This window comes from Aulonocara sp. 'chitande type north' Nkhata Bay, linkage group LG2 (genome assembly GCF_057382095.1).
Source record: "Aulonocara sp. 'chitande type north' Nkhata Bay isolate Kocher_YH1m ecotype deep benthic linkage group LG2, A_spYH_male_GT1.1, whole genome shotgun sequence".
Taxonomy (NCBI): domain Eukaryota; kingdom Metazoa; phylum Chordata; class Actinopteri; order Cichliformes; family Cichlidae; genus Aulonocara; species Aulonocara sp. 'chitande type north' Nkhata Bay.
Genome location: NC_141345.1, coordinates 24,245,109 through 24,260,870, shown reverse-complemented (window position 1 = coordinate 24,260,870; position 15,762 = coordinate 24,245,109). Strand labels below are relative to the sequence as shown.

Genomic DNA, 15,762 nt, shown 5'->3' with positions numbered 1-15,762 from the left:
GATGGCGACGTGAGAGCTCAGTGAGAGCGGTACATCAGCTTACCAGTGAAACTCTGGTGCCCTCTGGTGGTTGGAGATGGTTGTTGAGTTTTGAATGATTTCAATAAAGAAGCAGCTCTAACATTTCATTTATAATTATATAAAGTGGTAAAATGTAACTTTTAATTAATTTTTGGGGAGTTTTTTTTTCACTGAAGAGATTTAAGCAAAAGCAGCCATTACAATTCACTTTTAAGTCCAGCAGGTTTTTTTTTTTATTTAAAGAAAAAAGTTGTGATTGCACGCATTTGTGGTTTTAACTGATGATTTATAGAGCACACTTTAAACAAATGCATTCAGCACAGCTTGTGGCTAAGTGTTAATTTATTCTGTGATTGTTAAATAAACACACTGTGGTTTACACCGTGAAATAAAATACATGCAGAAGGACAAACACTGTAAAAGTTTCACAAAAACAATAGCAGAGCTGTCGTGCGTTCCCATTACATGCAAAACTAAAACTAACAAACAAAAAAACTGATGATTCGATGATGACTGTAGAAACGCAACCACACACACAAACAGAAGCTGCTTTATAAAAACCAGAGTCCCCCTTTTTGTAAGCTTATTTAATGAGTGTTTTCTTTTGGTTAGTTGTAATCAGCCCGACATGTCGGTGACGTTTTAGCAGATTAGTCATCTTTCCTCTGTGACAGACAAAAATATACATCTTTTTTTTTTTTGCAAATGTGAAATTTAAAAGTACTTTTTGTCTTGGTTAGTTCTACGATCCTTCCACAGCCCAAATTAACTCTGTGTTTTACAGCTCGTGTAGTGACTCGCAGTCTGTGTAGCGTACTTCTCCATTACCCAGCCAGCTGCAGACGAGAAAAAGTGACAGTTTTAAGCAGATCATTTCTCAAGTTGAACGTGGCGTGCGCCGCAAACACTTACATGCTCAGGGTGCCTTTTTTCTGTTTTAGTCCTGTGAAGAGAGAGCATACAGTTCAGGGGAGGAAGCTGGGTTTCTATAAGGAGCAACGCTGCTAAGCACACTTACGGCGAAGCTGCCACGTGGTTAATATGGCGCCTGTTACCACCAAGAGGCCCACCGCTACAAAGATGCCTATCAGGTGATGACTAGGACTGTTCAAAGGGCTTGCCTAGCAGAAAGGAGTACCATAAAGCTGATCTGCTCAATCAAGTGAACTATTTAGCATTATGTGTAGTTGTTTGATTTTTCTATGGTAGCATCCAAATACTTACAGTATATGGCATCATGCTGGTAATGAGTATGTCCTTCTCATGACCTACAATGCACAACCACAAAGGAAATGAGCTAGGAGGAAGTCCAGCAAATGTTGTGTTCGGCAAAACAGCTTAACACGCAGAAACAACGAGTGCAACTAAACAGGCCCACTGTGAAGCAGCTTCCTGATGTTTGAGGAACTACAATAAACTGCAATAATAAAATTGTCGCTCGTTTAAATTTTGGGGCAAGATAATAGAATATGAACAAAAATCCCTTCTTCTGCCTTGACACGAGGAAACAATTTCCCGTTCATTAATGAACCACAGCATATGGGAAAAGCAGCCCTGTTCTGCCTGATGAACTGCACAAACACACAACTACAGGAGCAATAATACATTTTTTAATGAAAATAACACCTGCTTCCCCAGTGGTGATCGTGAGGACATTGCTGGCTGCACTGGTGGCCTGGCTGTTCTTGGCAAACATGCGGACGTTGTATGTCGAGGGATTCATCTCTATTATTGTGGCCTCCGTCTCATGGGCTCCAAAGTCCACAGCGTTCTTTGTGTAATCCCAGGAAGCTGAAAGGAAAATATTTAACTTAATATCACAGAGTGATATGAGGATTAACAGTGTATATTTAGCTTTAGAGCTTGTATTAAAGTGAAGTTTTTACCATTCACTGCTTTGTACTCGAGGAAATACCCGGTGATGGGGCTGTCACCTTCGGAACTAATATTCCAAAAAAGGGAAAACGAATTGTTGTCCACCTTCTTTAACTCGATCACTGGGGGATCCGGGGGCACTAGAAGATATTTAACAAGTAAAAGAAGTTTTTATCTTTTCAAGCGTTTGATTTCTGGTTTTAGTAGAGTTATGTCTGGGAACCATTATTTTCAGAAACTAAATCAGGGGTGGAAACAAATGTTCCCTTTAAATGTTTTACCTCCTGAGATACTGGCAGTGCTTTGCTCCCAAACTGTGGCGGCATAAAAAGTTATTGAGATTGTTGAAGGTGATGGGGTTGTTGAAGTTGATGGGGTTGCTGAAGTTGATGGGGTTGCTGAAGTTGTTGAGGTTGCTGAAGTTGTTGAGGTTGCTGAAGTTGATGGGGTTGCTGAAGTTGATGGGGTTGTTGAAGTTGATGGGGTTGCTGAAGTTGATGGGGTTGTTGAAGTTGTTGAGGTTGCTGAAGTCGATGGGGTTGCTGAAGTTGTTGAGGTTGCTGAGGTTGCAGAAGTTGCGTAAACTTGAAGTAGAGTAAAAGAAGAAGCAATTCCAGTAAGTCATTTCTCAAAAAATAATTGAGGAAAAAGTTACACTTGCTCGATAACACGTACCCGAGGAAAAATGTAGCCGCATTGTGGCAGCAGTGGAAGAAGGCAAAGTAGTTACTGTTGTTGTTGTTGTTGTTGTTTTAGGAACTTTAAATAAAATGCATGAAATCAAACTGACATTAAAAAAATATGACAAAAAATAGTTTTTAGTCATATTTTGTAATTTTTAAAAACTTACTCTCATCCAGAGTTGAGCAGAGAGGTGCATTTGAAGCTGGTCCGACCCCAGCGATTGTTTTGGCCTGTATGAGCACGCCGTACATGGTAGAAGGCTTCAGGTTAACAAGAGTGACGGTCTCTTGTTCACGCGTGGCCGCCACAGTTAAATACTGCCACCGTTTAAACTGTTTGGCCACGGGGTCATACTCTCTGTAGTTAATGTTGTAACCCCGCAGAACGCCGTTTCTCAGCTCAGTCCTCGGAGGCTAGTCGAGAGAAAAGAGTTAGTCTACTATGTCCAGTCACAAGCCCGGAAACAGTGCTGAACTGTGACTTTACCTTCCAGGTTACTTTGATGCTGCTGGAACTGAGGGCCACAAGCTGCATATCCAGGGGCGGGCCCTCTGGTGCTGCAGGGAAAACAAATTTTAAAGGGAGCAACCACCAAAAATGTGAATTTGTTTTTACATTCTAGATCATTATATTTATCATAAAAATACTAACACATAAATGATGCTGAAACAAACCTGCTTCTTTTGCAGTGATAGTGAGAACGTTGCTGGTTTCACTCATCCCAACGCTGTTGATGGCGAACACGCGAAGGTTGTAGGTCTTGGATGGACTCAAATCCACCAAAGTCACGTGAGTCAGTGAAGGATCGTGCAGCTCGGTGGTTTTTTTTGTTTCCCAGGGTGCTGTGCAGCACAAATCCATAGATTCTGACTTTAAAATAACTTTTGAAATATCTCAAAATCTGTCATGGATACTGGGTCGGTTTTCTTGTGCTTACTCTGTTTGTTTTTTATATCAACCCTGTAAGCTGTAATGGGACGGCCGCCGTCGAACACAGGACTCCAGCGAATAGTGACGGTCCTTTCCTTCACCTCTCTTGCCTCGATTCTCAGTGGATTCGGTGGAACTAAAAGGTAAGGGAAAAAACTAAATATGAGCTTATACAATGCTGAAATAATGAGATGACTAATCAGTTACCAGACAAAAACTGAAACTACCCAAAAAAAAAAGATTTTTAACTAAACATGCTGCTTATTTTATTAAATTTGTCTTTGCCTCACCTGCATTCACTTTCAGAGTCACGTGATGTTTCTGGTCATTGAACCAGCCTGGTATTTCCACACGACAGCCGTACACGCCAGAGTCCTGCTCCTCGGCGTGCCTGATGGTCAGAGACACATCACCCTGGCCAAGATTGCCCATGAGCAGGTAACGTTCTGACAACCTGCTGATCACTGACGTCCCATCTGTCTTTAGCACCTCGTTGGCACAGCCGCTGTTAGGTATGGTTCCCTTGCCCCAGCATGCAGAAAGCCTGCCGTAATACTTTGCATCATAGCTGCATTTTAAAATAGCATCTGTTCCCACCGTGACTGTTACAGTTTCTGCAGACACGAAACCTGAAAAGGCATTGAGATTTTTTTTTACATTTTTTAAATGGAAAAAATACATTAATTAGTCACTGCACAGCTAAATCAAATGCAAATCATATGCATGGCTGTCTTACCTGCAAGAAAACAAAAGAGAAGGTTGCAATACACAGCAAGGTGTTTGCTGGCCAAAATAATCATTTTACCTTCTTCTCTCTAAATCAAAGGACAGATTGGTTGACCTGCTAAACACCACTAAACGAAACCCAGGGTGGTTTCAGCTCTCAAATATTTCCAGATCACATGATGCTTCCTTGATAAGCACACACAAACAACTTCTGCTGGTAGAAGAGGAATGTAGAAAGGAGCTGTTTCCTTTTTTGTGGTTTTGGTTCCTTTTACTAGAAGGGGCAAACTGTTTCCTTTTTGATGATTAGACAGACACAGAATCAAGGTTATCAAAATGACGAATTCATTCCCAGTGTTGGTTCCCAGCTTCTGTAGCAGTGGTAGGGATAGAGCATTAACTATTCAAAATATCCTCCCTGCATCTCGGAGACTAATGCTTTAAATTGTTACTAATAATTTATTCCAGCAGGAAATATTCAAAGTAACTTCAAAACATGCTATTTACTCATCAGCACAAGGCATTTAAAGAGATACAATGCACTTTGGTCCACTGAAATCAAATATTTATTGTGTCCTCAAATTTAACGCATTAAATACATTTTTTTAATGTAAAAAGAAGGAGAGACTGGTTTAACCAAAGGCCACTGAACTGGTTTCTTTGAGTGCTGAGTAAACGTTTGGGCATGGTGGCTGTTTAGTAACCCAGCAAAGAACTTCCTCTCTGATAAGAACCCAAGACACATGCGGTTTTCTGCCATTTTTTAAAAAAGCTAGTAGATTATTATTTTTTTATCATGTTTCTTTAGAGGATTGAAAGGCAAACTTTTTTTTGTACATGCAGTACCTTAAGTGAGTGAGCAAACGAAATTAATTAAAATAATCATTAATTATACAGTACTATACAGTAATGTGCAAACATCTTAAACATTACTGTATTAGCATATCTTATGTCTTAATAATTTATTTGGGACATTGGTAATTTGTGCATCAGTTGTTGTTTTTTTTAATATAATGAAATGCAGCATATAAGGCAAAACAGTATATTTTTTAAAAAAAACTTGAAGGTCAATATTTATTCTTCAACACAGTCAGCTTTCTGCTAATTTCTTTAAGTAGTCTTCAGGAATGCTTCTCCTGACTTTTTAAAGGACAATCAAAGCTCATCTTTGGATTTTTGCTGCCTTATTCTGTCAAAATGATCCCACGCTGCTTCAATAATGCTGATGTGCGGCCTCTGTGGAGGCCAATCCATGACTGACAGTTTCAAATGAGTGTTTTTGTCTAAGCTTTGGTATTGGTGATGTGTTTGAGATCATTTTCATGCTGAAAAATCAAACTGTTGTCAGTCAAACAATAACATGATGGTTTTGCATGGCGGATGAGGAAGACAGTCTGGCCTTTGAAACAAAATATAAAAGAATAAGGGGTGGCTCAAGACCTTTGCACAGTATTGTTTGTACCATCACATTTCGCGTTTATCTCTGCGTGAAATTCCAAACTAGAAGGATTTCTGATAAACTATTCTTAACAAATTTTTTTCGCTTGTTTTTTTTTAAAAGATAAAATGGAAAGAGACATAAAATGGAATTCATGGAAAGAGCAGTGAAACAATGTGGTTAGCTGGAAACCAGACGCTCACTGCTACAAGGGCTTCTACCCACGTAGTACAGAACCCAGCTACTCACCTATCAGGCTGCCCTCGTACAGTTAACATTTATGAGAAACAGGGTGAAACAAAGTGTGACAGTGTAACCTTGGTGCCGCTTGTGTCGTCTTCTTGTGACCTCACTGAAAACTTTTTTTTGTTTTCCAGGGGATCGGAAACAGTTACTGTCACTCTTAATTTCTTCTATTTAGCTTATATTACCACTGGGGGGGTTTATAGAGAGAGGAACTAAAAGCAAAAGAGAAGCAACTTTCTTTTAATGAATTGACGTGAAAATCTGTGTAATGGTTTTTACAGTCAATATCTCAGAGCAAGCAAAAATGTTGCTCTGAGATATTGTTATTAAAGAGACATTTGATTACAGACTAGTATGTTGTAAAACAGTGAAGCCCTTGTGTTAAAAAAATACAGCAACAAAGTATACATTGGTAAGATTACAGTGACCTTGGTTATTTTTTGTTCATTAATATTTTGGCATTAGATCCAGTAGGTGGCATTGTGTTACTAATATAACAGCAGCCTTTTTTCAAGCCATACAAGTGCATTTTCTGCCATCAAATAACAGCAAAACAATGGATTTATCATTCATTTATGTGAACAGCATTAGTGCTCAGACACAAACAACACGTTTTCACATTTTATTTTAGTCTGAGAATGGCGGCCCCTATTCTGAACATGGTATATTTTCTTTCATACTGATTAGTGGGGGTCAAAAGGTTTCTCTTCAAATAAATAAAGTCAACAAATATCTTAGCAGCAAAAAAAAAAAATCTGCACATCTTTGTTCTTCAAAGGAAAATGTTTGCTGAGATGAATTCTTTGAGACAAGTATTACTTCTGTTTAGAATTGAGAGATCAGGAAAAACACATTTTATATGAACTATTTCAGAATTCATTTAGAACAAACAGGTAATAAAATCCCCCAATATTAACTCTGTAACTAGGAGACAAAAAAGGATGACCCAGTCTCAGTGGCTTTAACGTTGTAACCTGTTATCAATTTAACTGTTAAACCTATATCATTTTTCTCGGTAAACCCTACAGACAGTTGTGTGGGGAAAATCCCAGCAGATCGTCACTTTCTGAATTGCTCAGACCACCAGCAACCATGCCAGGTTGAAATTCACGTATTCACCTTCCTTCCCCATTCTGATGCTCGCTCTCAGTTTCAACTTCAAAAGGTCGTCTCAACAGTGTCTTCATGCCTAAATGCACTGAGCTGCTGCCATGTGATTGATTAAACTGATATTTGTGTTACCTAATAAAGTGGTCAGCGTGTGTAAATACCACATACTATGTTTCATTCATAAATATGAAAATAATACCTAGTTCAGCCACATCTGAAAAATCTTGCTTCAACTATATTTTGAGCTGCCTTGCTCCTTTACTACAGTGAAAAACACAACCACTGTTTCTCCTGCAGGAATAGAGGGCAGGTGTTGACTTTACTGATGCCCACAAAGTGCTGGGAAAACATTTTGTCTCAGCTAGACCATCTTCCATCTAAAAAAGGCGTGTTAAATATTTATTATGCCCAAAGGTGGGTTTAATCAATATTCACATTTTGTTATTTGTGGATAATGAAAGTTGGGCAGCATCACTTGGATGTTGCATCATGGCTCTACAATCAACTGGAGTTAACTAACGAGTTTATTTTGGTACAAAAGGGAACCTTCATACCTTTCAAGTCTAAATGAAACTTGTAGAAGTACATTCGTAGTTTCCAACACATGCTTACAGTAAGCGTGTGCTGCCTAAAACAGTTGTTTTAGGCAGCACACGCTCCATCTATTAAACACTCTCATTACGTTAACTCCCCTGTTAAACAAGACAGAACTGAGCACAGTGTGATTTCAGTGTTAAAATATTTCCAAACTGCATGGTGCTGTTTTTAGTTTAAGCGCCTAACAACTCATTTTTCTTCTCGCTAAAGCGGAACAGAGCTGCTTCTGTTTTTGTTGCATTGGTTCCCCATCCAAAATCCAGCATTATTTCAATGAAATGTGCAGAAATCTGAACCGAACCGATCGATCATTTCTTGTGTGGTTCAATTAACACAGGAGGTGCCACAGGTGCAGAATCCCCTTCTCATATTTTCTTTGTTTATCTGTTGATGACATGCTGATCTGGATAGGAAGACAAATCTAAACAATTTCACATTTTTTGCTCATTGGCAAAGATATACGCAAAATAAAACTTCAAAAAACACTCATAATTTTTGGTTTACCAGAAATGATGACTGATGATTTCCGAGCACTACAGAAAACAAAAACACTAGTTCACTCAAGGGCTCTGGACTCTTTGCTTATTTCTCAGACTGCTGAGCAAACATTTGGTTCTGCTGGATATTAAGTAACTCAGCACAGTACTTCCTCTTTGATCACTTCCAAAAAAAAAATGTGTCATTACAACAACAAACTGTAGTAATATTGAGTGCTTTTATACAGTCAACCTTCAGTTAATGAGAAATTAGATCTGATAGGGAGTTGATTTTTCATGTGCTGCAGCCTGCAGTTGCTTCAAGCTGGTTGAACAGAGTGATAAGAAAATAATGATATCCCACAGTGTCACTTGCAACATAACCACATCGCCTTTTCCCATCTCAGCTTTGTTGTGCGTTCATGGTGCAGATGTGAGTATCTAACTAGTGCTGCAGAACAGAAGCGAGCACAAATGAAACATTTTCGAGGGGTGGCTCATTTCAAATGTAACTTTTCATACATGCAGTTTGCATCAGTGTGTCTTTTTAGCCAATGTACAGTTGCTGTACTTCCCAGGGAGAGATGAACATAGAAAGTTCAAGATGTAAGAAAATATAAGATTTTTTTTTTTTAAATGGTAAGGACTGTTCATGTTTGATAAACTGGTGAATTCAGGCTATTTCATTTTAGATTTTCATTTGCGATATTGGATCTGAACATGATTGTGTTTCATAAGTTGTCATTTTACTTATCGTGATGCAGCGTGCGAAACAAATTACATAATAATAATGTTGTGGTATTCAAAGTTCAGCACTGGACAGGCAACAAACTGTGACAGACATCATTGTATGTCAAAAAAACATAAACAATGCTGTTCAGCCACCCACAAGCGTAAGGTCGACGTTGCCAAATCCCACTTTACCCCCTGTGTGTGAGGTCACCTGTATTAAATCTATATGTTTTATTATTTGTTCTATTTTAAAGACATTTTATAGCATTTTTGTATTTGTTTTGATTGATGTCATGTGTACGGGATTGTCCAGTAAACACTGGACTTTTTAAGTTAAAGCCTCATGGCTCTGTGTGGTGCATTTGAGTCCTGTACTGGCTTTTACTGGTTGGCACAATGTATACATATTTTTCAGTCCCACGTGTGTTGCTAAGAACTAAACAAGGAAAAACATTATTCAGGTTTTTGTTTAATTAGTTTTGGATTCCAGAGAAAAGCAGTTATGTTTCAACATAAAGGAGAATGAGGTAGAGGTAATTACATTTATTCAGTTTGCTGATACAGTGTAACAGAACATGCACAAGACTTTTTAAATGACTCAGACACAAGACTTAGAGAGAAATAAATAAATAAACCATAAGCAATTAGTCTTGTCATGTAAAGGTTCTTTCTCAAATCATCTTCCATTTTTACATTATTCAGTGGTTAAAAAAAAGCTTATATAACATATAGTACAGTACATATTTTTCACATCACTAAATAGCTGTTTCACAGTTCATTTGAGCCATGTCATAAGAAGGTTTTTTCAATTATAGCTGAGAGGTGTATACTGAGATAATAGTGCAGTTATACCTAACAAACTTGTTTTTCACATTTGCTTATTATTGCTCAGTAGGGCCAGTAGGTGGCATTGTGTCTGCAAGTGTTGACAAGCCAACGACTCTTCTAGGTAGTAAGAAAGAAAATAATTAATCTTTAGGTTATTTTTGCAATTTGTGAAACAATTGCACCCTTTTCTGTGAGATCTTTGTGGGGGGTTTTCAACAGCATTAAGTCATTGCGATGCTCTCATAAATATTCTCAGCAGTTACGGAGTTGTGATGTTTCAGTGCCTCCTTCATCAGGAACATCCTTCCTAGATTGAAGAAATGCACATATGAAGATACTCAGTAAGAAGGAAAGCCCGCTCTGTGACTTCCGCTGTTTGATAGACGCCCACTTTTAATGTTGAATTAATCAGGAATGGGAGATGACTCACAAACGATAATCTATTTCCATACTTACGGAAAATAAAGCAGAGGATTATGATTATGGTGAGCAATAAAAGACCTGCCATCCTGCCAATATTCCCAATGCTCGAGAAGAAAATCACCTGCGATGAAAAATAAACCTTATCGTGAGGTCAGTTATAATGGCCATATAATTTTAAATCTGTTACATAAATAATGTTAAATAATGAGAATATTCCTGCACTTTTTTTTACACTCATTTTTTGAATCATGTTTCTAAGTGTCTCACATCAATCTTGAGACAAAATGTTAATTTAAGGAAATCCAAATGTCCTAAATATCGTAATAAATAAGTAAATAAAAAGACAAAACTACAAGTTAGTGTCATTTCTTCTCTAGCTGCTAGACGAAAAATCTAAAGGAAAATAAACGCCACAGGTTTCCTGTTTTCATCCATGAGTCATACCGTGCTGTAAAACATTTCATTATCTGAGTTAATTCTGTTCTTGCTTCTCTTTACTGTCTTCCCCTGAAAATCAGACTCTATTTTAAACCTTCATTAATAATACATAAAGCTCCACATGGACCGGCTCCTGCGTCTATAGCAGAGCTGCTGCAACCTTATAATGTCAGTCGGCCTCTCCGATCATCTGATCGCTAAACTCTTCCACGCTTTTATTTTAACTCCACAGGTGATCACAATTTAGAGGTTGTGATGCCAAAAACATTAGAACAGCCTTTGTCAGCTCATGAAGTCAATCTGTGCTTTACTTCAAACAGCTGTTTTTCTTCACACTTTCTCCTGTTGTATTTGGCTATTGTTTACATCTGATGTGTTTATGTAAGTGTGGATGTAGGAATGACTGTAAGACCATATGTCGAGTCTGTCTATGCACACTGGAACATATATGCTTGTTTTTAATGTGTGATTTTAGTAAAACTACGAAGCACTTTGTAAGTGTGCTATAAAAATAGGAATTGATGTATTATAACACACAGCTTTCTCCTGATTTAAATAAAAAGTCAAATACCTGCTCTGTTTCACTTTGAACTGCGTCCATTTGTTGGTGACCAACTTCCACGCTTTCAGATGCCGACGCTGTCAGTATTTCTGTAGCATCTGAAATAGTTAGTTGGTATAATCTATAAGATACAATTTATGTTAAAAAGTTAACATATTTATTTGTAGGTGTTTGCTTACCTGTTGTTCCAGCAGTAGATATTATGTAGTTCTGTGTAACAGGTTGTTCTACAGCAGCTATGAAAAACAAAACAGACCAATTTTTTTCAACTAAAAAACATCAATGATTTTGTGATCAACACTAAAGCTTTTCATGAGCGTTACCTTCTTCTATGATCAGTTCAATGTTGACCTTATGGTCATTAAACCACCCAGGAATCTCAATCCTGCAGCCATATACCCCAGCATCTTCCGTCTGAGCATTGAGGATGGTCAGCGACAGATCTCCATTTGTCACTCGGCCCAACAGCTGGTACCTGGAGGACCTTCTGTTAGACACAGCCTCACCGGTGGAGGAAAGGATGGTGTTGGAACATTTGGACGTGGGCACCCTGTCTTTTCCCCAACAAAAACTCAGGACTCCATGGGTTTTGGTGTCATACCTACATGTCAACGTGACATTGTGCCCAACGAGGCCAGTGACTCTGGTGCTGAAGGACACTGTGAAGGAACAGCAATAGATGATACAGATTACATTTGTAACCCCGATTTGAAGCCCACTACTGCACCCACACACACTCCTACACCAACAAGCACACTACATATAGTCTGAAACAATAAAAGCACCAAATATCGACTTACCTCGGATCAGGATCCAGAGGCAAAAGCAAAACAGACCACGCATGTGTAGGCTATTGTTAACAATGTCCTCAAGCGAGGATGTAATGAGCTTCTCCCTCACCACACGTACTGTTTTATCAAATACTGGAGGTTTCACTTCTCTTTTTAAAAATGAAGAAGGAAATTACGGCTGTCTTGTCTACATTTGGACTTGAATTCTTGTGATACGCAATGAGCCCACTGGGAAAAATGTATGTCTCATCTGTTGTTATGAAGTAATCCAGAGTTTATCATTGTACATATAAACCTCAACTCTCGCATGTAAAAGAAAAGGGGGACAAAAGGCTGGAAATGTTATATTCTGTAATATAAACAGATTGTGCGTTCCTCCATTTATTTATTATGGGACACTTTAAATGTTAAAGATCGATGACACACACAGATAAACAGGAAACATGACTAAGTGTCACATCTGTCACTAACAGCTATGAGCCTGTTTTCCTGATTTATCTATAGATTGTCACATGAAATGGTGAGACTCTGGCCATCTGAATTCCTTCACGCTGCTTGCGTACAGATTTTTCAGGAGACTTATTAAAGTTTATGTTCAGCGGTAAAATTGGCGAAGAAAGAAAACAGTGGAAGTGTCATGGTCCTGGGTCGTTGACCCAGCGTTTTGTGTTTTGTGATTATTTCCCTCTGTTCTAGTTATTCTGTGTCCTCCCCCCTTGTGTCCGGTTCGGGTTCTAGATTTCCTGTTTTGTTCTGAAAGTCTGTGTCTGTTGTCATTGTGTTCAGCTTGTGTCCTCCAGTCATCATGTGTATTCAGATCAGCTGTTCTTCCCTCCTGTGTGCGATTACCCGTCTCTCTGCTCCGCTCTCCGTTTTGTAAGATTTCAGGTTTGCTCTTTAGTTTCTCCCAGTTTAGGTTTGTCATTACTCATGCTTCATTGCCTGTTTTTGCCACTGCCACCGTGTAAATAAACTTCACTCGTATCATCAGTTTGCTGCATTTTGGGTCCTCCTTTTCCTCCACTCCACACGGCTCGCTCCGCCAGCCGTGACAGTACGAGCCGACCAAACATGGACCCAGCGGCATCCGCACCTCCCGAGGAGCTTCGGGAGGAACTAATTGACTCTGTTTCCAGGTTGGTTAACCTATGGCTCGAGCATGAGGGGGAAGAGTGTCTCCGCGCTGTAGAAGCCAGGCTACAGCAGCTCATCTCTGCTCACTCCTGGCTGCTGGACTCTCTTCACCCGCTCGCACAGGACTTCATACTCAACGAACTGCACCTTCACCCACCAGCCGCTACCGCTTCCCAACTCAGCCCGGCGGCGAAGATTTTGCCCGGAGGTTTTGCCCGGCCCGCCGGAGGTTTTGCCCGGCCCGCCGGAGGTTTTGCCCGGGAGGAAGCGACGATCGCGCCGTCGGCGCATCACCCCACAGCCGAAGGCTAGGACTTTGGAACTGCCAGCTGTGGTGAGTGAAAAGGACCCTTTTTCTGTTTTGGACTGTGTGTCTGTTTATTCCGGGGCTGTGTTTTTTGAGTCGGCTGCCCTGCCGGTAGCTCAGTTAGCTGCCCAGCAGCCACTAGCTCAGTTAGCCACTCAACCGTCACCCCCATTACAGTCACAGCCAGACCTATTAGACACTTGGTTACAATCCATAGCTCAGTCAATAGCTCAGTTGACAAGAGACTCATCCGCCTTATTATCACCTATTCAGCCATCGTTGTCACCAACTCCTCCTGCACAACAAGTTAAGTGCATCCAACCCGGAAAGAACTATTTTTCACCTGTTCATGTCAAGCAGAGAGACACACCACATAATATTGTAATCAGTCCTCAAAAGCTGGCCAGCCCAGAGACTGTGACACACTCCAGGGCCTCCCCAGAGGCTGGGTCCCAGCCCCCGGCCGACTCTGGACCCCTGGAGATTAAGAAGCCAGCTGAGGACTGTATCCGGCTGTCGCTGCCCGAGCTGGGTCAATGCTCTGTGCAGCTGCAGTCTGCCTTGTGTTTGCCAGAGGCCCGTGCGCCTGCTGGTTCTTACCCGTACCTGCCAGAGGCCCGTGCGCCTGCTGGTTCTGACCCGTACCTGCCAGAGGCCCGTGCGCCTGCTGGTTCTTACCCGTACCTGCCAGAGGCCCGTGCGCCTGCTGGTTCTGACCCGTACCTGCCAGAGGCCCGTGCGCCTGCTGGTTCTGAACTGTGCCTGCCAGAGGCCCGTGCGCCTACTGGTTCTGACCTGTGTGTTCCAGGGGCCCCGGTGCCCACTGGTCCAGAGACTGTTTTCGCTGGGGGGCCCGAGGAGCCCGTCCAGCCTCAAGACTCGTCAGCTGGGGGGCCCGAGGAGCCCGTCCAGCCTCAAGACTCGTCAGCTGGAGGTTCAGGAGAACCTAGCCAGCCTCCTGCCTCGTCAGCTGGAGGGCCCGAGGAGCCCGTCCAGCTGCCAACTGCAGCCTCATCATCCTCGCCAGCTGCAGCTTCATCCACGCCACGGGCAGCAGCAGCTTCTTCCACGCCTGCAGCGCTACAGTCTCCGGCTTCCACGCCGTCGCCTGCTGCAGCCTCATCATCCTCGCCAGCTGCAGCCTCCGAGCCTTCATCCTCGCCCGGTGCAGCATCATCATCTGCCTCGCCTGGTCCGGCCTCTGCTTCAGCCTCGCCTGGTCCGGCCTCTGCTTCAGCCTCGTCTGGTCCGGCCTCCGCTTCAGCCTCGTCTGGTCCGGCCTCCGCTTCAGCCTCGTCTGGTCCGGCCTCCGCTTCAGCCGCGCCTGGTCCGGCCTCCGCTTCAGCTTCAGCCGCGCCTGGTCCGGCCTCCGCTTCAGCCGCGCCTGGTCCGGCCTCCGCTTCAGCTTCAGCCGCGCCTGGACCGGCCTCCGCTTCAGCTTCAGCCACGCCTGGACCGGCCGCTGCTTCGGTCTCGTCTGGTGCTGCGACGGCCACGCCACCTTCGGGTCCCGAACTGCCGCCTCGACATCGGCGGTCATCTACCAGGCCGCTGGTGGAGCGTCATCGTCAATATGGACGACCTCCTAGACGCCGCCGCTGCCTTCCACGCGGTCGGCCTCCAGACTTGTGTCATCGTCGCCATTGCTGTCCGCACGGTCGGCCGCCTGAACGGTTTCCTCGTCGCCGCCGTTGCTGTCCGCACGGTCGGCCGCCTGAACGGTTTCCCCGTCGCCGCCGCTGCCGTGTGCACGGTCGGCCCCCTGAACTGCCTCCACTCCGCCACCGCTGCCTTCCGCTCGGTCGGCTTATGGATCTACGTCGCCGACGTGGCCGGCCTCAGAAGATGAACTGTCCTGGACTTCTGAGTTGTCAGCCTCCGGGCCGGCCTCCTGAACTGTGTTTTGTTCTCGTGCTCCAGCATGTGTGTTTTTGTTTTGGACAATTCTCTCGGTTCGCTGGAGCTCTCCGTTTTGTAAGATTTCAGGTTTGCTCTTTAGTTTCTCCCAGTTTAGGTTTGTCATTACTCATGCTTCATTGCCTGTTTTTGCCACTGCCACCGTGTAAATAAACTTCACTCGTATCATCAGTTTGCTGCATTTTGGGTCCTCCTTTTCCTCCACTCCACACAGCTCGCTCCGCCAGCCGTGACAGGAAGGACACTCAAAATTGTTTTTGTAATTTGTCTGGGATGAGTTGTTCTCTTCTGGCCCTGCGGCTGACAATTTAAAAGGGCTCAGCTTGTTCCTGAGATGACTTTCAAAAACATCCTTTTTGTGAGATTTTTACAGTTACTCAGTGCACCCACGTCACTTTGGCCCTGTCATCTTCCTGGTGCTTTTACTTTAATTACATCAACCACAGTTGCCACTCATTACAATAAGGATCAGAATTACATTATTGTATGCAAACAAGTGTTATGATGCAAAAAACAAAAAACAACAA

At 42.3% G+C, this 15,762-nt stretch overlaps 3 protein-coding genes across 6 annotated transcripts; 1 reads left to right on the top strand and 2 right to left on the bottom strand.

Moving 5' to 3' along the window:
- Positions 1-345: 345 nt before the first annotated feature.
- On the bottom strand, positions 346-4,468 carry LOC147337869 (uncharacterized). Of its 3 annotated transcripts, XM_086312163.1 has the most exons (14): positions 4,247-4,468; positions 3,801-4,139; positions 3,518-3,646; positions 3,255-3,422; positions 3,067-3,137; positions 2,747-2,993; positions 2,572-2,655; positions 2,178-2,480; positions 1,908-2,036; positions 1,648-1,812; positions 1,246-1,289; positions 1,040-1,142; positions 934-964; positions 346-857 (listed from the first exon to the last, which is right to left on the bottom strand). In XM_086312163.1, the coding sequence occupies exons 1-14, from the start codon at positions 4,308-4,310 to the stop codon at positions 800-802; spliced, it is 1,935 nt and encodes a 644-aa protein (XP_086168289.1). In that variant the 5' UTR covers positions 4,311-4,468; the 3' UTR covers positions 346-799. The 3 variants fall into 3 exon arrangements, with proteins under 3 accessions (XP_086168289.1, XP_086168298.1, XP_086168306.1); XM_086312172.1 differs by lacking the exon at positions 2,572-2,655 and having other exon boundaries at positions 4,247-4,466; XM_086312180.1 differs by lacking the exon at positions 2,572-2,655 and having other exon boundaries at positions 2,178-2,456; positions 4,247-4,466.
- A 4,895-nt stretch (positions 4,469-9,363) lies between these two features.
- Positions 9,364-13,607, bottom strand: LOC147337868 (T-cell immunoglobulin and mucin domain-containing protein 4-like). 2 transcript variants are annotated; one of them, XM_086312193.1, is made up of 6 exons: positions 11,887-13,607; positions 11,410-11,745; positions 11,266-11,322; positions 11,096-11,184; positions 10,120-10,207; positions 9,364-9,970 (listed from the first exon to the last, which is right to left on the bottom strand). In XM_086312193.1, the coding sequence occupies exons 1-6, from the start codon at positions 11,927-11,929 to the stop codon at positions 9,885-9,887; spliced, it is 699 nt and encodes a 232-aa protein (XP_086168319.1). In that variant the 5' UTR covers positions 11,930-13,607; the 3' UTR covers positions 9,364-9,884. The 2 variants fall into 2 exon arrangements, with proteins under 2 accessions (XP_086168319.1, XP_086168328.1); XM_086312202.1 differs by having other exon boundaries at positions 9,364-9,966.
- On the top strand, positions 12,949-15,437 carry LOC147337867 (uncharacterized). Its single transcript, XM_086309164.1, has 3 exons — positions 12,949-13,017; positions 13,067-14,252; positions 14,295-15,437. Exons 1-3 carry the CDS (start codon positions 12,949-12,951, stop codon positions 15,386-15,388), a joined length of 2,349 nt encoding a protein of 782 aa, XP_086165290.1. The 3' UTR covers positions 15,389-15,437.
- The last annotated feature ends 325 nt before the right edge of the window (positions 15,438-15,762 follow it).